The following is a 25,794-nucleotide window of genomic DNA, read 5'->3' on the forward strand; positions in this document are numbered from 1 at the left end:
TATTTTGCATACATTGCTTTGTATTTTCCAGTGCTTAATATGGACCCTGGCACATAGTAAGTGCTTAATAAATATTTGCCTGTTCACTTGTTGACTCCTGTCAGAATTCTGAGATATAGTTCAATGACTGAAATACCTTGAAGACAACTTGGGTGCTCTTTCTTTTAAAAATAATTTATGATATACTTTACTAATGTACAATTAATTCATAGCTATCTACACTAAAGATTAATTTCTCCATGCAATTTGTATCTAAAAGTATTAGTTACTCTTTGTATCCCCTTTCATGTTCTTTGTTAATTTATGTATTGTTATATAGGGTTTTCCTTTTGTAAAATCATAATGTAGATACTGTTCTAATTTCTTCAAGTTTAATTATTTCATTCGTCTTTCCAAATGTTTTTATAGTCTTCATATTTTAGCAGCACTGTTACATTCCATTATATTGATATATTCAAAGGGATTTTTGAATTCATCTATTTAGTAATTCCTTACAATTATGTAAATTGCAGGCCTACCTATTTTGTGAGACTCACTACAATGTTTTTCCCCAAATTCACCCAGTACAATAGTAGAAGCCCTCCTCACTTTGTCTTGATATTGTTAGAGTACCAATGATACACTATGGTTATCCATACATCTTATCTCATACTACATGACCAGCCCATCTTCTTTTCCTGTCATGATTCCTTGATATGGGAAGGAGAAGGAAGCAAGCATTTATTAATTCCTTGTTATGTGCCAGGCTCCATGCTTTACAAATATCTCTTTTCATCCTCACAACAACCCTTATCCTATCAACAACTCTCATCCTTTTGAGTTCCTTTTCAATTATATGTTGCAACCTACTCATATCTCCCTCTGTATCCCCCTTTTTGATGATTATCTTCAGTTCTTAAGAGGCAGGGGTGTTCCAAGTCTTTTTTTTTTTAAGCAATTGGGGTTAAGTAACTTGCTCAAGGTTACACAGCCAGTTATTTTTTGTGTGGGTGCTAAGTATCTGAGGCTGGAACCGATCTCAGGTCTCCTGACACCGGGGCTGGCGCTCTTACTCACTGCGCCACCTGGCCACCCTGGGTGTTCTAAGTCTTAACTGCCACATAGCAATACTAGTAAAATGTTAGTATGGAAAGATGGACCATTGGTTTCGTGGAAAGCTTTAGGTAAGTAAAAGAGTTTTTCATTTTCCATCCTAATTGATGAAGGAGAAGGTAGGAGGTGCCACACAAGATTGAGCACAATTTAAAACTTTTTTCTTTTATGGTTTCCCTGTGGCCAAGATGGCTAATTTGGTCTGCAGAAAACAGATTTGGTCTACTGCCAGAATCATTCTTAGAGTGTCTCTAGCATGGTACATTCTATCTCTCTCAGAGATAGAACTCCATTGACATAGCCTTTAAAAACCAAGGGTAGGGGCGGCCAGGTGGCGTAAGAGTGCTGGCCCCAGAGTCTGGAGACCTGGGATTGGTTCCCGGCCTCAGATTCTTAACACCCACACAAAATAACTGGCCATGTAACCTTGAGCAAGTTACTTAACCCCAGTTGCTTAAAAAAAAAAAAAAAACAAAAGCCAAGAGTAACCGCCATGCTATAATGATGCACTCTGTATATATTGATATAACAGTTTATTTATCCATCCTCCAAGTATTCAACATTTATATTATTACCAGGTTTTTTAGCATTACAAGCAATACTGTATTATTTTTAAAATAAATCTTTTTTTCCTTTATAATGACAGTTGTAAGATATAGTCAGTAAAAGGATGTGATTGTTTTTGTGGTTCTTGTTGGAGTACAATTATGGCAGTGTGTGAATGGGGCTTATCCTATAATCACACCAGCATTGAATCATATCACTTTTAAATATGTTTATAGATTTGATATTGGAGTGGTATTTCAATATAGTTTTAATTTACATTTATCTAATTATTAGTGAGGGTGACTTTTTATGATTGTTAATGATTTTAGGTACTTTCTTAACTAAGTTATATGTTGATATACTTTGTCACCAGAGTCTTACCATTCTTTCCAGTTCTAATTGCACCTTCTCTCATACCTTTGACTCATTGCTTCCAGAAGGAAAGGTGGAATGTGCCTTGCTCGCCAGTGCTATTTCCAGACTCTCCGCCTATTGCTATCACTCAGCAACCTCTTCTTTGAGCTTTACAAATCCAAATTTATCATTGAGTCTAGATCCTGGTAGTGGCCAGGATATCCAGGACATTCTCTCACCTTTCTTAATGAATTCAGGACCTGGCTTAAATCTCCCTATCAATCCCAATTCTTACCCTTATACTAAGGGACTTGAACATATATGTTGATATTCTCATAAGCACCTCAACTTTCTGGGTTCAGACTAATCCACTGTCATGACCTCCACTTTACTTTAGCTACACACAGATCAGACCTTTGAGTTTGCCGTCATAAAACAAGTGATTTCATTCTCCTTGTCTCAGTCTACATTTTGAATCCATGTTTCATTGTCAGTCTTCTGGAATTGTAGTTGGTCATTGTGTTGTTCAGAATATCCAAGTATTTCAAAGTTAGTCTTTACAGTATTGTTACTGTTATAAATTGTTCTCTTGGATCATCATCTACTCATCCTAATTATGAATTTACTCCAAGGTTTTATCCTAGACCATCCTCTCTTCTTCTTTCACACTTTCTCACTTACTAACCTCATTATTATTTCTATGCAAATGACTCCAAGATGTATATATGCAGATTTAGTGTCTTTCTTGAGCTCCAGTCCCACATCAACAGCTGTCTATTTTTTTTTTCCTTTTTGGAGGGGGGGGCAGGGCAATTGGGGTTAAGTGACTTGCCCAAGGTCACATGGCTAATAAGTGTTAGGTATCCGAGGCTGGAACTGAACTGAGGTTCTCTTGACTCCAGCGCCAGTGCTCTATTCACTACACCACCTAGCCGCCCTAGCAACTGTCTATTAAACATATCTGTATGCCCCAAACAGAACTCATTATTTTTGACCCAAATCCTGCCCCTTTCCTGAATTTTCCTATTTTTGTTGAGGGCACCACCATCTAGTTATCTGGGTTTGAAACTTTGGTGTAATCTTGATTTCTCACTTCTCATTCACCTTGTATATCTAGGCAGTTGCCATGTCTTGTTATGTTTTTTTCCCCTCTTTTTAAAAAATGTTTTTATTGATACATCTTGTTTTATCATAACATCACCATAGTTATCTCAAATATGGCTCCTCCTCCCCTTCTAAAAGACCATTCCATATGACAATTTTTTTAGAGTGGAAAAAAAGTTAGTATAACTGATAGATACATCACAAAAGTCCAAAAACATGTGCAATTTGTAATACCTGTGGACTTCCCATCTTCATGAAGGTGTAGTTTGGGTGTGTCTTCTTATTTGAGTCTCACTTGATCTTTATAACTTTGTTACATTTACTTTTTATTTCTTTAGTGTGTCATTCTTTCCATTTATATTGTTGTAGTTACCATGTATATTATTTTCTTGGCTCTGCTTACTTCATTTTACATCAGTTCATATAGACCTTTCCATGTTTCTCTTTATTCATCACATACATAATTTCTTATAGCATAGTAATATTCCATTATATTAATGTACCACAACTTGTTTAGCCATTCCACAATTGATGGGTTTCTACTTGGTTTCCAATTCTTAGCTACCACAAAAGTGCTTCTATAAATATCTTCAAGTATATGGGAACTTTCTTTTTATCAATGATGTGCTTCCTTAAGATATAAGCCCAGTAATGAATTCCTTGGTTCAAAGAGTAGACATTTTGTCATTTTATTCACATAATTTCATATTACTTTCCAAAATGGTTGTACCATTTCACACTTCTAACAACACAGTGCCTTCTACAACCCCCCAACAGTGGTTGTTGTCAGTTTTTTCATTTTTGCCAATTTGCAGGGTGTGAGGTGAAACTTGAGGGTTGTTTTGATTTGTATTTCTCTCCTTATTAGTGATCTGGAGCATTTTTTCCATGTGGTTGTGAATACTTTGCAATTTTTTCAGAAGCTGTTTGTTCATATCCTTTGACTATCTAATAAGAAGTGGCTATTAGTCTTTACACACACACACATCTTTTATAATAAACCCTTATCAGAGAAATTTAATGTAATGATTTTTTCCCTATTCTCTGAATTAATTTTGTCTATGCAACTTTTCAGTTTCAAGTAACCAAAGTTAAATATTTTATCTTTTGTAATTGCTTCTGTCCCTTATTTGATTAAGAATATATTTCTCCAGAAAAATAGAATGGCGGGAAATACACAAATATAGCTTTGAATATGAATGGGATGAACTCACCCATAAAACAGAAACACATAGCAGAATAGATTAAAAATCAGAATCTGACATACATTGTTTACAAGAACTGCATTTAAAAATGAGAGATATGACCAGAGTTAAAATAAAGGGCTATAGTAGAATTATGCTTTAGCTGATACAAAAGAAAAAAAAAGCAGGGGTAACAATCATGGTCTCAAAATTAAAGCTAAAATAGATTTAATTAAAAGGAATAAACAGGGAAACTATTATGATAAAAGATACCATAGACACTGAAGAATATCAATACTGAACCTATATTCACCAAAAATATAGCATCTTAACTTTTTTGGGTGGCAGGGTGGAATTTATTTGGTATTTTATTTTTCCTAGTTACATGTAAAAACAGTTTTTGGAATTTGTTTTTAAAACTTTGAGTTTCAAATTCTTTCCCTTCCTTCCTCCTCAATGCCCCCCACCCCCATTGAGAAGGAAATAATTTGATATAGGTTTTACATGTGGAATCATGCAAAACATGTTAATAGGCATGTTGTGAAAGAAAATGTAGACAAAAAAAACTCAGTAAAAATAATTAAAGTCAAAAAAGTAAAGTCAAAAATGCTTCAATCTATATTCAGACACTATCAGTTCTTTCTTTGGGGATAGATAGCATTTTTCAAAAGTCCTTCAGAGTTGTCTTGAATCATTGTATTACTGAGAATAACTAAGTCATTTGCAACTGATCATCTTACATTATTGCTGTTACTTTGTACACAGTATATTTCACTTTGTTATCAGCCCGTTGTAGCAGCAAGCACCCCAGTGTCCCCAGGGTGTCTGCTCACACAGGTTCTTGGATCTGCTTTGTTAAAGGAAAGCAACTCAAAATGGGTTAACAAGCTTACTTTAATCAGTCAGACATATATCGTTTACCTTGTTCAGGAGAAAAGGTCAGCACCCTGAACCTCAAAGTATACAGGCATAATTATCAAGACAGAAACATCAAGTAGACAGATTTCTAAACTGTCCAACCATTACATCCATACCCAGTCAACATCTGGGTTTCCACATTCTGGGTTTTTCAAAGCCGGTTTCCACATTCTGGGTTTTTCAAAGCCGGGGGACTCTCAACAACGGCTTCCCAGAATTCAGATCAAATCACAGAACACTTCTCAAAGTGAGTCCCAAAACAAAGCTACACATCAGGGCTTATATAGCCTTCTCCTGGCTCAGAGAATGTAACAACCTTTTTGACCCACTGGCCAATCAAAAAGTATCTACTGAAAAACAAGCCTCCCTCCCCAGGCTTCTGGTGCACTTTAGCCTAGGGGCAGGGAAGATCTTTAAAATTTACATTCGCATTACACCTGTGCAAGTCTTTACAGGTTTTTCTGAGAGCATCCTGCTTATCATTTCTTATAGTACAATAGTATTATATCATAGTCACATACCACAACTTGTTCAGCCATTTCCCAGTTGATGGACATCCCCTCAGTTTCCAATTCTTTATTCCCAGAAAACAGCTGCTATAAATGTTTTTGTACATATATGTCCTTTTCCTTTTTGTTTTTTGTCTCTTTTGGGACACAGACCTAACAGTGGTATTGTTGGTATGCCTGGTTTTATAGCCCTTTGGGTGAAGTTCCAAATTGCTCCACAGAATGATTCAATCAGTTCACAACTCCACCAGCAGTTCATTACTGTCTCATTTTTCCCACATCCACACCAACATTTATCATTTACCTTTTCTGTCCTATTAGCTAATCTAATAGGTATAAGGTAGTACCTCAGAATTATTTTAATTGGCACTTCTCCAATCAATAGTGAATTAGAATATTTTTTCATATAGCTATAGATAATCCTGATTACTTCATCTGAAAGCTGCTTACATCTTTTGGTCATTTATCAATTGGGGAATGACTCTTATTTTTATAAATTTGACTAAGTTCTCTATATTTTTGAGAAATGAGGCCTTAACCGAGAAACTTGCTTCAAACATTTTTTCACAATTACTGTTGCTAAGTGTATTTCCCTCCATGTCATTCCCCCTTCCTGTGCTTATTTTATTCTTTCCTTTCACCCTGTCCCTTCTCAAAAGTGTTTTGCTTCTGACTACCCCCTCTCCCAAACTTCCCTCCCTTCTATCATACCCTAACTCCTCTTATTCCCTTCCCTTCCTACTTTCCTATAAAATAAGTTAGATTTTTATATGTGTATGTTATTGTGTATGTTGTTTCCTCTTTGAATCAGTTCTGATGAGAATAAGGTTCACTCACTCTACCTCATCTCCTCCCTCTTCCCTTTCACTCTAAAAACTTCTTCTTGCCTCTTTTATGTGACATAATTTATCCCATTCTACCTCTCCCTTTTTCTTTCTCTCATCCCTTAATTTTATTTTTTAAATTTATCACCCCTTCATTTTGAACTCATACCTATACCCTTTGTCTTTTTATATATACTCCTTCTAACTACCCTAATATCATTTTCCTATGTAGGAATGTAAACAGTTTAACTTTATTAAATCTCTTATGATTTTCCTTTCCTGTTTACTTTTTTAGGTTTTTCTTGAGTCTTGTAGTTGAAAGTCAAATTTTCTGTTCAGCCCTGGTCTTTTCATCAAGAATATTTGAAAGTCCTCTGTCTCATTGAATGTCTATTTTTCCTCCTGAAGGATTATGCTCAGTTTTGCTGGGCAGGTGATTCTTGGTTTTAATCCTAGCTCATTTACCCTCTGGAATTTCATATTACAAGCCCTCTAATTCTTTAATGTAGAAGCTGCTAAATCATGTGTTATACTGACTATGGATCTATTATACTTAAATTGTTTCTTTCTGGCTGTTTGCCAGAATTTTCTCCTTGACCGGGGAATTTTGGAATTTGACTAATATTCCTGAAAGTTTTCATTTTGGGATCTCTCAGGAGGTGATTGGTGGATTCTTTCAGTTTCTATCTTACCCTCTGCTTCTAGTACATCAGGGTAGTTTTCCCTGATAATTTCTTGAAAGATGATATATAAGCTCTTTTTTGATCATGGCTTTCAGGTGCTCCAGTAATTTAAAAATTATCTCTGTTGCATCTATTTTCAAGGTCAGTTGTTTTTTGCCCTCCAAAAAGCAAAAGAAGAAGAAGAAGAATACAAGTTATTCCCCAATTCATAAATGGTTAAAGGACATGAACAGGTAGTTTTCTGATGAAGAAATCAAAGCTAAATATAGTCTTATGAAAAAAAATAATTTAAATTAAATCATTTTAATTAAAGAAATGTAAATTAAAACAAACTTTACACCTATCAGACTGCCTAAAATGATAGAAGAAGAAAGCAACAAATGTTGGAAGGAATATGGAAAAATTGTGATACTAATTCATTGTTGGTAGAACCAGTTTTTGAGAGCATTTTAGAATTATGTTCAAAGACTTAGTAAATTGTCTGTACTCTTTGACCCAGCAATACCACGATTAGGTCTGTTTTCCAAGATGATTAGGGAAATAGGAAAAGAACCTATATGTTTTAAAATATTTATAGCAGCTCCACTCTTTGTGGTGGCAAAGAACTAGAAATTAGGGATGCTGGTCAACTGGAGAATTTCTGAACAAGTTGTGATATTTGATTGTGATGAAACATGCTAGAATAAATGATCAACTCATTGATTTTAGAAAAACATGAAAAGACATGCATGAAATAAACAGTGAAATGAGCAGAACCAAGAGAACACTGCATACAGTAATAGCAGTATTGTTGTAAGAACAGTTTTGAGCAGCTAAGTAATTTTGAGTACTATTAATACTCAAATTAACCACAAAGGACCCAAGAAGCAAGATACTATCTGCCTCCAGAAAAAGAACTGATAAATAGAAGTATGTATAACGTGTGTGTGTGTGTATGTATGATATATTTGTGCTTAATGGTACCCATCTCTATGGTGGGGTGGGAGGGAAGGAAGAAAATATATAAAAAGTGCACAGCAGAGAATAAAATAAAATTTAGAAGGAAGCATAGAAAGCAGAGTAGCTTTGAAAACAAAGTGTAGTACTTACTATATAACTTTTCAAAATAAATAGTGTGAAATGTGAATTCATGGTTTTATAATGAATTATCTTTTTATATTGCGCTGTGTACATGGAAATGTTCTTTCTTTTGTCTTTATGTAAGTTCAAAATGAATTTAAAAATTTAAATTTTTAAAAAGATTATATGTCTCCTACCCATAGCTATGAGAGAGCTATGATCTGTTTCTCTTCTAATTTTTTTATATTATAAACAATAATAAGGTCATGTATCCATTTAGATTGTATTATTGGACTCTATGTGACTCATTCTTCATGACAGTAGTCAGCATTATTAATGAGTGTATATCTTATCTCTGTTTAAGGCTTGACTCAGTATTGGAAATTTAGAGGATAACTGAATAGTTATTTCAGTGATTATATCTTATCAAAAAATGTGTGTGACCTTAGAATGTGCTGGAAGGGGTGTGAAAGAGGAGGATTATATAAGGCTTTATTTTTCTTTACGAAATTAAATACTTTTCATTATAAATAAATAATAAACAAGAGGATTTTGTATTTTTTGTATTTTTAGTCAGTTGTGTTACCGTTAAGATGGTGATTTGTTAAAGAAAATCATTTGTAAAAGTCTTCTGGTTTTTTTTTATGTCATCATCAAGGACAGCTTCAATACTTGAGGTCTCATAAAGAATTTATAGACATGAAAGAAACTTGATATTAGTTGGTAATACCGTAGCTAGTGTCCTCTCAGTTGCTTTTTTTGGTGAAAATAACATTTGATTTTTTCCAGAAGTTTAACATCTTCACTTTTTGGAGACATCTTACAAATATATCTATTAGTTTCAGAAAAACCCAGAAAGACTTATGTGAATTGATATGAAGTAAGCGGAAGGAACCAGGACAACATTGTACACAGGAGCAGCAGTATTGTCAGGGCAGCTAGGTGGCGCAGTAGATAGAGCTCTGGGCCTGCATTAAGGAAGGCTCATCTTTCTGAATTCAAATCTGGTCTCAGACACCCTGGGAAAGCCACTTAATCCTTGTTTGCCTCAGCTTCGTCATCTGTAAAATGAGCTAGAGAAGGAAATAGCAAACCATTTCAGTATCTTCACCAAGAAAAACCCAAATACGGTCATTAAGAGTTGGACATGAATGAAGAACTACTGAACAGCAACACAGAATGTAATGATGATCTGCTGTGAAAGACTTTGATCAAGATGACAGTTCTAAAAGACTCATGTTGAAAAGTGCTATCTACCTCCAAAGAGAGAAACAGTGAATTAAGTGCAGATTCAAACATAATTTTTTCACTTTGTTTTTCTTGACTTTTTGGGGGACAATATGGCTAATATGGTAATGTATTTTGCATGATTTCGTATGTATAATTGATAACACATTGCTTGCCTTCTTAATGGGTAAGAGAGAGGTTGAAAGGAGAGAGAGAATTTGGAACTCAAATTTTAAAAAAAGGATGCTAAAAATAAATAAATAATGAATTTAGGGGTGGCTAGGTGGTATAGTGAATAGAGCACTGGCCCTGGAGTCAGGAGGACCTGAGTTCAAATTCGGCCTCAGACACTTCACACACACACACACACACACACACACACACACACACAAACTAGCTCTGTGACCTTGGGCAAGTCACTTAACCCCAATTGCCCTACCTTCCTCTTCTCCCCAAAAAAGCAAAAAAAAAAATGAATTTGAAATGTAAAAAAAAAAGGTAAAGAAAATAGATCCATTAGTGCTATCAAAATTGTGCCACCTTCAGAAAAGCTCTCTTCTGTATTTAAGTGGTTTAATCCAGCCATTCTTTCCAACTTGATTTTAAGTGCAATTTTCCCTTCCTTATATGGCACATCTAATACTGAGATAGTGAGTCTAAATGTGATTGTTCCATTCTCTTAGATGATGAGAACAGATCACTTTAGAAACACTGGCAAATCTATTACATTTTCTGTCTAGTTGTCTTAAATTTTATCCATAAATGCTTTTGAGATTACCTAACTTAAATGGATCTTATACTAGGCTTTCTATAGACTCATTTTCCTTTTTATTGTTTGTTGCTACTTTTTGAGGCAAATACTGACATTCTGAGGAAATTTATTACTGGAAGAGGAGATAGATTGATCACGTAGCAAGGATTAAGACATGGGATAGCTATGATGCTGCACTGGTATCCAAGAAGTGCAAATGGACCTAAAGGAAGGTCTCTAACACACTGGGTAGATCTCTCTCAAAGATCTGTAGGAGAACATGAACAACAATGATAATAATAATAGTCATTATTAATAGATGACATTAATATAGTGCTTTATAGAGTTTTAAAAATACTTTACAAATGTTACAGAATCTCATTTTATCCTTTCCACAATCCTGGAAGGTAACTGCTTTTATTATTCCCATTTTACAGGTGAAGGAACTGAATCAGAGGTAAAGTGACTCTCCTAGGATGACATAGATTTGAGGCCAGTTTTTAATGATAGGTAATAGTGGAGAGAATATCTGTGTCATCAAGATCATGTATTCATTGAAATATTGAGATTTTGAAGTGTTGCTCATATTCTTCTGTCCTTCTTTCCCATAAAGCTTCGCAAATAAGTTCGCAAGGACAGGGTTATCCTTCCATGTCTTTCAACCTTGTAAAGAAATAAGCGTTTACTGGATGAAGTCATTGCTGGACTCTTTTGACTTCCTTTTTGTGTCACCTGCTCTGCTTTGAAGGTGGTATGGTAAAGTTCAAAGAGTGTTAGCTCTGAAGTCAGTCCTGGGTTCAGATTTTGCCTCTAATGCTTACCACTTATTGTAACCTTGGACCAGTTGCTTAACCAGAGCTTAAGTTTTCCCACATAAATGTGAAGGTTGGATTAGATAGTCTCTGAGGTCTCTTTCAACTCTAGATCTCACGTCATCACAAGGCTCTGTTAATTGGGACCACTGCAGATTAATGCAGTGTAGTCTCAGCTGGGCCTTCACTAATGAATGGAAATGATATTGTTTTGTTTTGTTTTTTTAGTCAAGTTTTAGAGACTTCAAAATTTGCCTGTCTTAACCTTTCTTTATACTTCCTGTCTTAGAGGAGAGGCAGAATGGTATAATAAAAGGAACCCTAGATTTGGAGTCAAAGGATTGGTTCTTTTTTTTAATTTTTAATTTTATTTTGTCTTTATTAATTTGTTTGTTTACTTTTAGTTTACAAGATTCTGTTCCACAATCCCTTGAGTTTCAGATTTTCTCCCCCCCTCTCTCTCCTCCCTCCCCTCCCCCCATAGCAGCATGCAATCAAGTATAGGATCTGCAAATATTTTCACATTAGACATTAGTCAGGTTATAAAGAAGGATTGTTAATGGATGGAATCAACAACGGGAAAGAGGAAACAAAGCCAAACAAGAAAAAGAAAGAGAGCAGGTAATCTGCATTCAAACTCTGTTCTTTCTAGTTCTTTTTCTGAGAGGATTTGGTTCTAACCCTAGTTTTGATTCTTTGTATGACCTTGGAAAAGCCAGGTTTCCCTTGATCTCACTTTGTTTATAGATAAAATGAGAGTGGGATTAAATGGCTTTTGAGGCTTTTGCCAGCTATAGATCAATAATGCAAACTTCTTAGGTAATAATAATCAGAGTCAATGGCTTTTAGCCATTCCCCTCCCTTAGGTCAGATTGGAACTCTTATAGTGGCATCCATTGTTTCCTCATATTTGTCCTTATTTGATATTGATTTTGAACTTTGTTTTTAACTAAGCTATGGACTGCATATGGATGGATGATTTGAACTGATTCTCACATCTGAAAATCTTTTAGCTAAGATAGAGTCAGTTTCAGTATTTGTAACATTGTTCACTGTTACATAGAATTTCAGACCATATTGCTTTTTTGGCTATCATATCTTCCTGATTTTTTTCTCCTTTTGCTGTCCACTGTTTGTTTTTTAGATGAACTGTTGTCTAGCCACGCATCCTCAATGTTGCACTTGGGAAATTGATATTTTACCTTAACTGTAACACATATTTATTCTCATTAAATTTCATTAATTGAATAAATAGTTTGATCCAGTGTTCTACCCTGTCGAGATATTTTTGAATCTTGACTCTGTCATCCACTATTTACTTTACCTCATAGCTTTGTATCATCTGAAGATTTGACAAGCTTGCCTTCTATTCCTTTATCTAGGTTATTGTCCAAAATATTAAACTGCTCAGAGTCAAGCATAGATTCTCTGGAACATTCACTGGAGACATCCTTCCAAGTTAACATTAACTTTATTTACTGTTAAACATTTAATTAGTGTTCTTTGGATTTGGCTATTTGACCAGTTCTGAATCTTCCTAATTGCAGTATCACATAGGTACTGTCTCTCTTTTTTGTCCATAAGAATAGCAGGATAGACTTTAACAAAATACTTTACTGAAATCTAAATGAACTATATTTATTGAATTCCCCTCATCTACTTAACTTAAAAACTCTCTCAGAAAAAATGCATTAAGATCTATAGTATATCTGGCACATCCTGTCCTCGATGAAGTTATGTTGGTTCTTTATGATCACTGTTCTTTTTTAACATGTTCACTAACTATCCCTTTAATAACACATTCTAGGCTGGAAATATGGCCAAATGCTTTCTGATTGACTGCTGCTGTGATGATGATGCTAGAGAGGAGATAGAGGAAGAAGAGGGAGGGGAAGAGGAAGATAAGGAAGAAGAAGAAGAGTATAAAGAAAAGGAGGAAGATGAAGATTACTACCTTACCCGGGAGGCTATCACTGTATTTGAGAGATTTAAGGACACAGACTGCCCCTTCCTTGAAGGCCTTTTATTACTGGACCAAAGACAATCAAGAATCTCTTGTGTACCCCCTCAATTTACTGTTGGATATTATGGAATGAATGGTCACACAAATATATCCTTCTGTAATGCCAAGCATAGGCAACTTCCCAAGGTTCAAAATACCAGCATAGGGGCTCTCCATTTTATTCAGTGAAAAATTAAGAACAGAGAAGATCAAAACATGACATCATTCAAAATACAGCATTTACCAAGTGTAATTCAATGAAGTACTACCCCACCCCTGGATATTACATTCATTTAATCAATCACAAGGTCCCTCTTCTAAATACTACTCCACTCCTAGGCTGTACATTCATTTAGTCCATCACAAAGCCCCTCTTCTCAACTGGAGATTAGTTTCCAATCAGAAGTAAAGTACATTCATTTGTTCAATCACAGAGCACAAAAAAAGTCAAAAGTTCCCCACCCTTGGATCACAATTGAATAGGCCATCTACCCCAGAGTTACAACAAGCTTAAGCACAGCATTTAATACCGAAAGAGAGGTCTTTTCTTCATCTTGACCCAAGGCAAGTTCTCAGCAATCTTTGTTCCTGGAGAGACAAAGCTTAGCAAGGCCACAAGATACATTGCCAGTGTCTTCATTAATTCATTCTCTGTCTGCAGAACAGTCTCAGGAGCTCTGAACCAACAGAAAGGTTCCCAGACCCCTGCAACAACAGCACTGTCCTTCACCAGTGGACAGAATTCACTCTCTGTCTGCAGGACAGTCTCAGGAGCTCTGAACCAACAGCAAGGCTCCAGGACCTCTGCAACAAGAGGACTGTCTTTCACCAGTGGGCAAATCTGGCAAAACAACATCAAAACCGACAGACAAAGTACCAGCATAACAGCCATGTCTCCTCAGTCCTTGGCAGCTCTGGGTGGCAGCTCTCAAAAGTCCTGGGCAATTCAAACTGGCCCTCAGCAATCCTCTCTGTCTCTTTCTGCCTCCAAGATGCTGCTTCCAAAAAGTTCTTCTTCCTCTCTCTTTTCTTGTGTCTCTCTAAATTTATGTCACCAGCTCCTCCCAGTTCAGCCCTCTCTTTTCATGTCAACAAGTCCATCCCACAAGTGGGATTCACAAGCTCTGGGTTTTAACACAATCAATCCAAAAACCAGGCCAATACAGGGGGATCTTTAAATTCCATTACTATTACACCTTCTTTAAGAAGTCATTCAGGGGCAGCTAGGTGGTGCAGTGAGTAGAGTGCCGGCCCAGAGTCAGGAGGACCTGAGTTGGGATCTGCCCTCAGACACAGCGGTGGGCGCGCGCTCGCGCACACACACACACACACACACACACACACACACACACCTCTAGCCGTGTGACCTTGGGCAAGTTACTTAACCCCAATTGCCCTCCAAAAAGAAAAAAGAAGTCATTCACCACTTTGCAGGAATGCTGACCTAAAGAAAAAATAAGGGAGAGGGAAAAACTCGGTTGTGAACTGATGTTGTGTGGGCCAGAAGACCAGAATCTCATGAAGGACTGTACTGGTATAAAGAAGCAACTCTTATTTCTCAGATCAGTTAATAAATCTCCTTAGAAGTTTGCCTCATAGAGACAATACATACTTCTATGTGGGGGAGAATTTCCATGACTATATAAAAAATGAGAGGTTATTGAAGAAGTTCTTTTCCAGTTCACATCTTCAGGAGATCCTAGAACTTGAGTTTAGCCCTTTGCCCCTAGGCATAGAGCCTATCCTTAGGCCAGAGGAAAATATTCACAGACGAGTCAGTCTGCCTCTAAAGTCTAGGGAGTATATGCTGGAAAAGCTTTCAGAGAAATTGAATAAACTCAATACAATGCTGACAGAGCTTGAGGAAGAATGTTCTAGTCATTCTGGGGAAATGGCCAGCAAAAGCAGCAATAATTTGGGCTGTAACTTCTGTCTGACCCTCTCAGATTTCCATCAATTGGTCACTGCCTTTTTACAGGCCTATGAGGATGAACTGTGGGGGCAATGCTACCATATAGCACCCTGAATCAACTCCTGTGGCCCATTATTCCAGGCTTTGTACCAAACTCTGATCCTCTGTGACCAGGAGCTCAAAGCTATCACTGAAGTCATTGATAGTGCTAAGAAAATAGTGGAGATATCAGAGGGGCAATAATAAGAGAAATTGGGGCAGGAACAATTTCACAATGACTTTGTTCCCAAAAATGGAAGAGCTGAAACAGAAACAGAGGTTTTTTGAAGGGACTCTCTGGAAACACAGTGAGAAGAATGGCAGAAGCTGCCATCACAGAATTCTTCAGGACCTGGCTGCTATTTCTGGATTGGAAGGAGAGGGTAAAGGCTTTAGATATGAGGCAAGTTTTTCAAACTATCATCAAGGAATAAAAAGCAAGTGTAGTTGACTATAGGCACTTTTCCAGAATAATGAATGACTAATATTGGAAAAACATATTCCAGCAAGCAGTTTTCAAAACCGTTTCCTTCCTAAACTACTCCCATTACTTTCCATTCCAGTTGAGGGTACCCTCATTCTTCCAGTCACCTAGATTCACAACCTAAGAGTCATTCTTCCCTCTTAACTCATGCTTCACATCTAGTCAGTTGCTAGATTGATTCTATCTCCACATTTTTTGGTATCCAACCCCCCCTTTTTTCTGCTTAAATCACAACTACCCTAGCTCTTCAAGACCTCGTCACTTCAACTCAACTATTAAGTCTTCTAATTGATCTCTCTGCATACAATCTCTTCTGTCTACTCAGTCTTCCATACAAGTTCCAGACTAATATCCCTAAAGTCCAAATTTGGTCATTGGACACTTAAGCATTTAGATCCCTTCCCACTCTGCCACTAGGGTATATTATACCTCATTCCCTTTCATCCAGACTGGCTTTTGTTTGGTTTTTGCATGTTGCATTCTATCTTCTGTATTCAGGCCTTTGCCCTGGCTACCTCCCATGCCTGAAATGCTTACCCTATCTCACTTCTGCCTGTTGGAACCCCTAGCTTCTTGCAAGGCTCAGCTCAAGTGTCACTTTCTTTAAGGATCCTTTTCTTATTCCCCTAGTTGTTAAAACCCAAATAATTTGTATTTTTACATATATTTGTGTTTACTTATATGTGAATATATTGTATTGTCACCCCACCTCCACCCTCTCCACCCCCCACCCATAGCCCCCGCTCAGTAGAAAGTCAGCTTCCTGTAGATAAGAGATTTTTTATTTCTTTCAATGTATCTCTGGAGCCTATTATAGTACCTGGCACTAGGTAACTAGGGGTTGGTAAAAGCTTCTTGATTTATTGATTCATCTCCCTGGTAGCTTTCTGATGATGGGTGGTATAGGAATAATTAATATTTACTTGTCTCATCTTTTTTATTGTTATTTCACATCTTATCTCCCTAGTTAGATTGTATGTATCGCTAAGGCAGAATGTCTTTTCCTTGTGTATCTCACATGTGCAAACACTACATAGAGCACCTGCGCCAGAAATGAATATACAAAGCTATTCACAGTTATGTTTACTGTCCCAAAAACTGTTCAGACTACTATAGATGATACCATATTACTTAGAATAGTGTCTGGAATGACAAATGTCACGTGCTTAGAATTAACCTGATACAGTGGTGGAACATAACAATGCAGGGCATGGTCTTTGAAGAGGAAGAATATTGTTATATGACTTGCCATATCTTGGTGTCTTTCTGTTACCCATATCATCACAAATGTCTTTTTGAAAAAATTACTTCCTTAGGTAATCTGTACTATTCTTACCTGTTTAGCATTATAGGCCTATTATACATTACCATAGTCCCTTACCCATCCTGTATCTTGTTTCCCAGGCTCACAAAATCAACATGATTTGCTGAACAGAGTTTAAATCCTGCCTCTGATTCCAGTTTTGTGACCCAGAGCCTCGTCTAAACCCCCTGAGCTCTAGGTAATTCTTTAATGAATGGTTACAATCAGCATAGGTGGAAGGAGTTCCCACACCAAAGAAATTAAGAGATTTTATACATATATATATGTACATATGCACATATTTTTAATACACACATACACATAAAATCTCTTACTTTAGCACTCCATAAAATCCAATATCTGTTTTATATGGGTACCTCCCTGTACTGATACAGTATATACATTCCTTTTGTGCTTTACTTGCATGAAAAGCTGTGGTCAGAAATACTGATTACTTGATGACAAACCTCTCTAAAAAGCTAGGCAGATTATTATATGAGAGACCCAGTGAATCGTTGGGCCTAATCCTTTCCAGCCCCGTAGAGCTCAGTAGAGCCTTTCCAGAGCTTGCATTCTGATGCCACAGCCTTCAAGGTTCAAATTTTGGTCTCAGATTAGAGATAAGGACATATAGTTCCTTCCTGTTGTTGAATTGGAGATACACTACTATTGGTTTAGAATGTTGAAGGTGTTGTCACATGTAGTTGGCCTTGTAGTAGGCTTTCTTTCTATTACAAGGTTTTGCTCACTAGCAGGGAGGGATATATTAATAGGGGAATAGATTTAAGAGCTTGAAAGGGCCTTAGAAACCATCTAGTCCAACTCCCTCATTTTATAGATGAAGACCTGAGGCTCAGTAAGAGTAAGTGATTTTCTGATTGCAAGTCCAAACCTTTTTCAGTACCTCATGCATTTATAAAAGACTAATATGCAGTTATTAAAAGCATCAATAAAACTTAAAGAATATATAAAATAAGTCAGTTTTGATGAAGCACTGTGAAGGAAGAGTATAGTGGAGAGTAGTGTGTATATAACTAGAGACATAATTAAAATTCACCAGATCATTTTTTTTTTGAAGGGGGGAAGGCAAGTCAATTGTGGTTAAGTGACTTACTTGCTCAAGGTCACACAGTTAATAAGTGTCAAGTGTGTGAAGCAGGATTTGAACTCAGGTCCTCCTGACTCCAGGGCCAGTTTAAATCTTTTTTTTTAAAGGCACTTGAATTGTGCTAGGAATTGACACCAAACTCTTATCTTTTTTGAAAATCTAGACAATATTTGTCCTCCAGTCATGTGACATCTCTCCCATTTTGCAGTTTTCTTAAAGGTCACTGACAGTTGCTGGCTCAGCTTTTAGATCTCCCAGTCATTTTAGTGTCCAAGGTTGTAGTTCATCTGGACCAAGTGATGAATTCATCAAAGGCAGCTAGGTGCTCTTATCTTGGATATTTGCCCTCTTTTAGCCTTCTTAGTTCTTCCTCTCAAGAGAAAACAGAGGTTGAATAAGATTTTACCATCTCTGCCTTTATTAGTTGTCCTTGTTCCATCCATGTAGCAGTTTTCCCCAATCTGGCTTAAATCCCCCCATCAAAGTATTAGTGTATTCATCTGATGATATTTTTTGTGCCTCTTACATCATTTTTTGTTGGTAATGTATTGAAACTTAGTGATGCCTATTCTTTTGTCATTTTGTTGCCCTTTACCTTTTATTCTTCAAAGACTGTGGCATTATACAACTTGCTGTCATGTAGCTTTGCCAGAATACTTTTTTTTTTGGATGGGGGAAGGCAGGGCAGTTGGGGTTAAGTGACTTTCTCAAGGTCACGAAGCTAGTTAAGCCTCAAGTGTCTGAAGCAGGATTTGAACTCAGGTCCTCCTGAATTCAGGGCTGGTGCTCTATTCACTGCTCCACCTAATTGTCCCTGGAAGGATACTTTTAAAAAACAAAATAACAGGCTTTTCAGGTAGAAGATGGGAATCTTTAAAAGCTGTACACAATTTCCAAAAGTCACCTAGCCCACTTCATATCTTGTTCAATTCAGAATTTAGGCTATTGCTCATGTAAAGCATTTGTCTAAGATAATATGAACTAATGGACTAACTTTACAGATTGCCCAGTCACTTGTCATAGTCTAGATATCAGGTATTCTTTGTTATTTTCCAGCATGTGTAATAATAAGGTTGAACTCAGTACTGAGTAATTATATATATCATTTAGGAGATGTTACATTGTTCTGGGGTTTGATGCTCTAGCATATTAGTCCTGGGATATTAGCGTGTTGTCATCTGCAAATGGGACCTCACTCTGTATAGGGAATTCATCTTCAATTTGAAATCTACTCTGGATTTCTTTCATGATGTTAGCAACCATCATAGTGATGTGAGTACATAGCTCCATTTTGTGCCTTGATATTAATAATTAGAGAGTCAAACAAAGTTATCTTTTGTTATGTCAAGAAATCTTATAGGATTTTGGCATATGCATGGGAAATACTTTTTTTGGAGGAGCCCTTTAATTTTTTTAACTCAATCAAATGTTTCTTTATAGACAACTGTAACCCACACTCGCAGCACCATCTGAAACATGGGAGATTGAATCTGTGGGCCAGGCGGAAATTGCTTTCATACGTTTATTGTATGCCAACCAAATCTCAAATAAGCATCTGAGGGTTCAGGTTTATATACTATTGCTATAGCACTTACATCATACTTTTTCATGGGAAACTTCACATGTTTTTTACATGAGGTGCCTAACTTGCAACCTTTAGGAGGCTATTCCCTTGAGACACTTCTCTGCTTTCTTATCTCATACATCACTACTTTATCTATGTCACTCAAGCAGCCAGGGCTTCAGGGATGGTCAGAATGTTGCAAGCCTCCCTTGCAGGGGGTAACGGGGGTGGGGAGGTGGAGGGTGGAGTGGGATGAAGCAGCATCTTGAGATACTGAGCCTAGGTGGGTGGAAACAGGCCCTAGGGGTCCTTGGCCTGGATTCATGCCCGTGGCAGACCCCTCAGAGCTAACCCTCGACATCGCTCCCTACAGATAACAAATAACCACAGTGAGATCTTGTATTCTCTACCTCTTTCAGTCAGTTGTATGACTATTAAGATGTATATTTCTGAAATCCTATTTCCTTTTATCAAGAATATCAGTGAATTTACAGATCATTTTCATAAAAATATTTTAGAGATGATAAAGTTGACATATCAGTAGCTATTGATATTCTTTCATGTCTTTTTTTTTTTGTGGGAGGGGTGTACAAGTAAGGGCCTACCTTTTTTATTCCCCAAGTCTTTGGAATCCTCCCATATTAAAAATAACATGATAATCAGTCTCTCATTGCCCTCAAATCTATGCTTGTTCCAGCTTGGATTCTCTATTTATTTGATACAGTTCAGCTGCTTTTCCTTCCTTGCCTCCCGCCTTCACCTCTTCTCCCTGCTTATTTCAAGTATTTTATTGTATCATACCACCCCCAAAATCAATAAAGATGACAAAAGATAGGAATAGTCAATATTGGAGGGATGGTGGAAAGGCAGGCTTGCTATACTCTTACTATTCATGGAGTTATAATTTATCCTAACCTTGCTTGAAGGCCATTAGGAATTATTTGAAGAAAGTGATTAAAATATCCATGCTTTTTGACCCAGAGATTCCATTGATACTCATATACCCCACCTAGGTAAAAGATAAAAATAAAAGTGCCATATATACCAAAATATTTGTAGTAGTACTTTTTGTAATAGCCAGAATTAAAAATGGGGACAGGATAGATACCCATTAGCTGGTATCTAAACAAATTGTGTTACTTGAATGTAATGGAATATTGTTTGTAAAAAAAAATTATAACTATGAAGAATATAGAGAAACATGAGAAGATCAAATGGAAGAAAATAAGGGTTTTTTTTTTTCTTTTTGGAGGGGGGAAGGTAGGGCAATTAGGGTTAATGACTTGCCCAAGGTTACATGGCTGTGTGTGTGTGTGTGTGTGTGTGTGTGTGTGAAATGTCTGAGGCTGGATTTGAACTCAGGTCCTTCTGACTCTAGGGCTGGTGCTCTATTCACTGTGCTACCTAGGCACCCTGAAAAACAGTAAGTGCCTGCTACATACCAGCCATGGTGCTAAGAACCTTTCAAGTATTTTCTCATTTTCAAGTATTTCCACACAGCAATACTGGGAGGTAGGTGCTATTATCCCCATTTTATGGTTGAGAAAACCAAGACAGACAGTGGTTATGTGTCCCAGGGTTATCTGAACTGATCCAAGGTGAAGTAAGCAGAACCAGGAAGACAACATACTTAATGACTACAACAATGGAAATTAAAATAACGAAAAAAACCCAAACCTGAATTCTAAGGAATAATGATGACTGAGGAAGAGGTGAAAATGCCCTTCCATCCCTCCTTTATACAAGTGGGAAACAGTAGGTGTGAAATACTGCATGTATCACATTTGGATGATATATTAGGTAGTTTAGCTAAAGTGATTAATTTTTCCTTTTTCTCTGTTATATGGGTTGAATCTCTTGGAAGGTGAGAAGCAAGGGTTATATTGGGAAATAAAAGTGGTATAAAAACAAAATATTGATAAAAATTTTATAAGTCATTTGGTGGTGGGAAAAGGTTGTTATGAATATCTTTTAAGGTTTTTTTCATTTTTCATCTTTCTTTGTTCACATTTCATCTTTAAATATCTTCCAGATGATTTTATTTAGTTGAGTCTTATCATCAGACTTTCTCTATTTTCCTTTTAAGATGAGATGTTTATGCTTATGTTTTCCTACAGTCTTCCACAAAATTTTACAAAAATTTCAGATTTCAAAATTTAATTTTGCTGATGCTTTTTGTCTTGGAATCACATCCATTTCATGCCCACACCCTCCAGACTGAACCCTCCATTATGACAAAGAAAAAGTAAAAACATCAATACAGAAATTTTTAAAGATAATTTGTATAATTTTTTTTTTTTGGCTTTTTGGATGGCAATTGGGCTTAAGTAACTTGCCCAAGGTCACACGGCTAGTTTTGTGTGTTTGTGTGTGTGTGTGTGTGTGTGTGTGTGTGTGTGTGTGTGTTAAGTATCTGAGACTGGATTTGAACTCAAGTCCTGACTCCGGGGCCGGCGCTCTACTCACTGCGCCACCTAGCTGCCCCCTTGTATAATATTTTATCCTAGAATTCTCTTGCTTCTTGGTTATGATAGAAGAGATAAGTTTTGTTATTTCTTCTTCTGGAACTTCCCCCCCCCCATATTTACAATTGAACTTCTTTTTAGGGATATTTTCATTTATTTTGTCATAGTTGAATAAATAGAATAGAATATATACATTCTTCTCTTGGTTTTGCTTATTTTTGTTATGCATCATTTCATTAAATCATCCCATGTTTCTCATGTTTGTCATTTCTTCCTGCATACTAATTAACATACTGTACACAATTATATTTACATACTATAGTTTTTCCCCCAGCAATTCTCCTTTATTTTTAAAATTTTAGAAGTGAGTTTTTATTCCAAACCAGTATTGCCTGGGCTGCCCATATTGCTTTTGTCAAGGAGATCCAAATATTTGCTGGATAAATAGTTTTTAGGTTATAGTCTATGTCTCTATTATTTTATCTATTTCCTTGTTTTTTGGCCTTAAGAGCTTTTAAAAATAGGTCATGTTGGAATTGCCTCATTTGTATGACAGTCCCTTCTATTTTATTCCTTTTTGATGCTGATTTTGATCCTTGTTCTAACAAGTCAGTGATTTGACTATATACAGACAACTGACAGAGACAGACTCTTACCTTAGTAACCAGTTAGTTGAAGATCACTCACGTGGGTGAGTAAAACTTAAGGTTTTGCTTTATCTTCAGAGGATAACGCTAGGAGCAGTGTGTGGCATTTGGTGAGGTGAATTTAGGCTTGATGTAAGGGATAACATACTAATAGGGCTGTCCAAATGTTGAATGGCTTTCTCCAGGAGATCAGGGTGTTGTAGATGGTGTTCTTGACTAGGTATGGTTTGGGCTTAAATAACTCTGAGATCCCTTCCAACTTGGACTTTCTATGATTCTGTGATTTCTTAGGTCCCTTTCAAATTCTAAGTAAGATTCTATGATTCAGTTTATTTCAGAGAAGCAGTTTAAAAAGATGAATGTAATAACATCAGGTCATATGAATGATCTGAAAACCTTACCATTCCTAAAAGTTACCTTTAATCTCTTTAAAACTAATAATATGTAGTAGCTCAAGGCAGTCAATGTAATGAAGTCTTAAGAAAAAAATGAATGAGTGAATCAAAGGTTCTTTGTATATCATCATCGAATGATATCTTAGATTGAACACAGATCCAGTACCTGATTTTTAAATTATGTACATGTTTAACATTCTACATTCTAGGGCATATTCTATATCTTTTTTGTCCCAAAGTAATATTTGTGAAATCCTAGAAGTTGGAAAAGGATATAAGTGAATCTTTCCCCTTTCATATTCAGGATCAAGAAATTTTGGAGAATGTTTTAACTTCTTGAATAAGAATTTTACTGATACTATATAGAAAACCAATACGGTTTCAAAATTGACTTAATATTTTTAAATTGTAGCTAAGGGATACTTTAAGAAATTCAGAGAAGAAGCATCAAGACACTCTTCGAAGGTTGGAAGGCAGATTTTTTGAAGAAAAGGTATGGAATATTGACATCTGTTTAATAAAGTAGAACAAGTTCCTGCTCCTTCTGTATGTACCTACATAATTATTTTGTTGTAATATCTTTGTATAAACTTTATAACATACTTGTTCAATACCAGTTTTCTGGTATAATAAGAATTCAGTAAATTAGTATGTCAGGTTGATATCCTGTAGAGAGCTACTGCTCTCTATTCTTTTTTCTCTTCCTTTCCCTGCAATTCTCTTTTTGAAAATTATTTGGTTTATGATAGGTACCCTGGAAGAAGTCTTCCTGTCTTTTCTTTCTTTCCTGCTGTTAAGCTGTTCAGTAGATAAGAGTACTCTTGACCTGGTTATGACCGCTTTTTTTATCATGTCCCACAGAATGGCTAGACTAATTCAGCTGCTAATTTTGTCATACTCTTGAAATTTTTTCCCCCAAAATCTAAAACCTTAATGTATGTTAGCATTTTTATCTACAGTTTAGTATTTAACTAACTTATTCTTTTTGTTAGTGCCGACTAGAGAAAGAAGCTGAGAAGAAAGTAGTCATGCTGGCAGAGAGAGCCCACCAGGAAGCTGTTGTGTAAGAGATTGCTTTTGTCCTTCTGATTTTTCTCTTTCTTTTCCAGTTGGTTCTTATCTTTTATTTTAGTTTTATCTTTTTCTAGGTCTGTCACTTTCATATTCTTTATACTTGACTTTCTGCTTGCATTTTTCTGTTAATTTCTTTTGACATTTCTCTCTCATTTTTGCCTATTTAAGTACTAGGTCAATTAGTAAGGAGTTTGAGATCTTCAACTATTTAGTATTTTTAAAAGACCTAAACATTTTCTTGATATTTGTATTTTTCTCCACTTTGTCCTCATTGATGTCAGAGGTGAAGCAATCATTGGCCTAGTTTGGCAGCTCCTTTGTGTGCTTATGGCTTTTCTTAAGCTTATACTTCAATATATTAAAAGATTCATGATTTCATCAGTATTCCCGCTACCAATAGAGATTGAAACCATTCGTGTTTAAGGAGCGTAGATTTAGAGCTGGACTGGACCTTAGAGGCCATCCAGTCCAACCTAGTTATTTTGTAGATGAGGAAATTGAGGTTCAGAGTGACTTACCCGAGGTGACACCTCTAGAAAGTGTCAGGGTTAGAATTAAGGCCCGCTGATGGCAGATTCAGTGTTCTTTGTAGTCTTCCTCTGTTCTTGTGTCCTTCTCCCCTGTCCTCCTACCCCCAAAGCCTTATCATCTTATAGTCAGTCTACCAGTGATAAGATTCTTCAGACTTGTTAGGTTATTACTCAGAAGACAGGTGCCAGGCTTCTCCCTATCCTTTTCAGCTCAGTAGGGAGAACTTCAATCAGCAAGCATTTATTAAGTGCTTATTATGAGCAGGGCACTGTGAAAAATTATGTTGTGTCTACATATACAAATAAAGACAAAAGTCAGAGCTTATACTCCCCTGGCATAGTTTTTGTGTCCTCGAGGTCAGTTCCACTTCACAATGAGGTGTTAGTACAGGACTTTTGTGGACATTTTCTTAAGCTGTTGCCCCCAAATGTTGATGGCAGAGTGGTCATGGATTTGATCTCATACCTATTGATCTGTTTTACAGTCAGTTGAACAATGCTGGGAGAGCTGTATTTAAAGAAAATGTTCGTCTTCAGAAGGCTCTTGCTTTCCATGTGAAGGAAGCCAACGAGCTACAGACAAGCACACAAAAGTTGCAAGAGAATCAAACTTTGCTTCTACAACAGAAGGTTATTGCTCCTATTTATATCTCAGCTTCACCTTTTATTAATAATAGGTTTATAATGTTATACAAGGATTTCATTACATTATCTTGATTATTCAGCTCCATCTTCATGATAATCAGAAAACAATTATGAAACTGTGATTTTCTATACTAGGAATTGCCCAAAGCAAGTTGGAAATATCAAATTTCGGTTCTCTAGAAAAAGGGGGTAAGCCAGGTGATAAGCCTGGCTTACAAGACTAGGAAGTTTGAAAGGGATTCATGTAGCATAGAATACACGGATGTCTGTTCCTAACTGTGCTAACCAGTCCTCAGCTCCTGGTATTGTCACTTTGTCCCACTGAATCCTAAAAACCTGAGATTAGGGCAGCATTATTAGTAACAGCTTCAGAAATATTGAGGAGGCTTATGTTGTTATGGGGAAGATAACAATATAAGGTTACATTAGTCTGTTGACTCTTGAATATGTAAAAACTAAAACCTGAACTGACCCGAAGGTTTGTCTAATTTCATGACACTTTGAATATACTATCACAGGATCATGGATTTAGAACTGGAAAGAGGCCAGAAAGTCCACTCTTC

At 36.5% G+C, this 25,794-nt stretch overlaps 2 protein-coding genes across 10 annotated transcripts in view; both read left to right on the forward strand.

Moving 5' to 3' along the window:
• LIN52 (lin-52 DREAM MuvB core complex component) overlaps positions 1 to 25,794 on the forward strand; it is a 415,840-nt gene that overhangs the window by 105,357 nt on the left and 284,689 nt on the right. The gene's annotated exons all lie outside the window — the stretch shown is intronic.
• Positions 1 to 25,794, forward strand: part of BBOF1 (basal body orientation factor 1) — an 85,736-nt gene that overhangs the window by 26,860 nt on the left and 33,082 nt on the right. The window contains exons 5-7 of the mRNA XM_069092173.1: positions 23,395 to 23,475; positions 23,975 to 24,045; positions 25,072 to 25,216. Of these exons, the coding sequence (XP_068948274.1) occupies positions 23,395 to 23,475; positions 23,975 to 24,045; positions 25,072 to 25,216 (297 nt within the window). The remainder of the gene's footprint in view (positions 1 to 23,394; positions 23,476 to 23,974; positions 24,046 to 25,071; positions 25,217 to 25,794) is intronic.

The sequence above is a fragment of the Petaurus breviceps genome, unplaced genomic scaffold (assembly GCF_028583685.1).
Source record: "Petaurus breviceps papuanus isolate PSGF00001 unplaced genomic scaffold, PetGlider_PUasm1.0 189, whole genome shotgun sequence".
Lineage (NCBI taxonomy): Eukaryota > Metazoa > Chordata > Mammalia > Diprotodontia > Petauridae > Petaurus > Petaurus breviceps.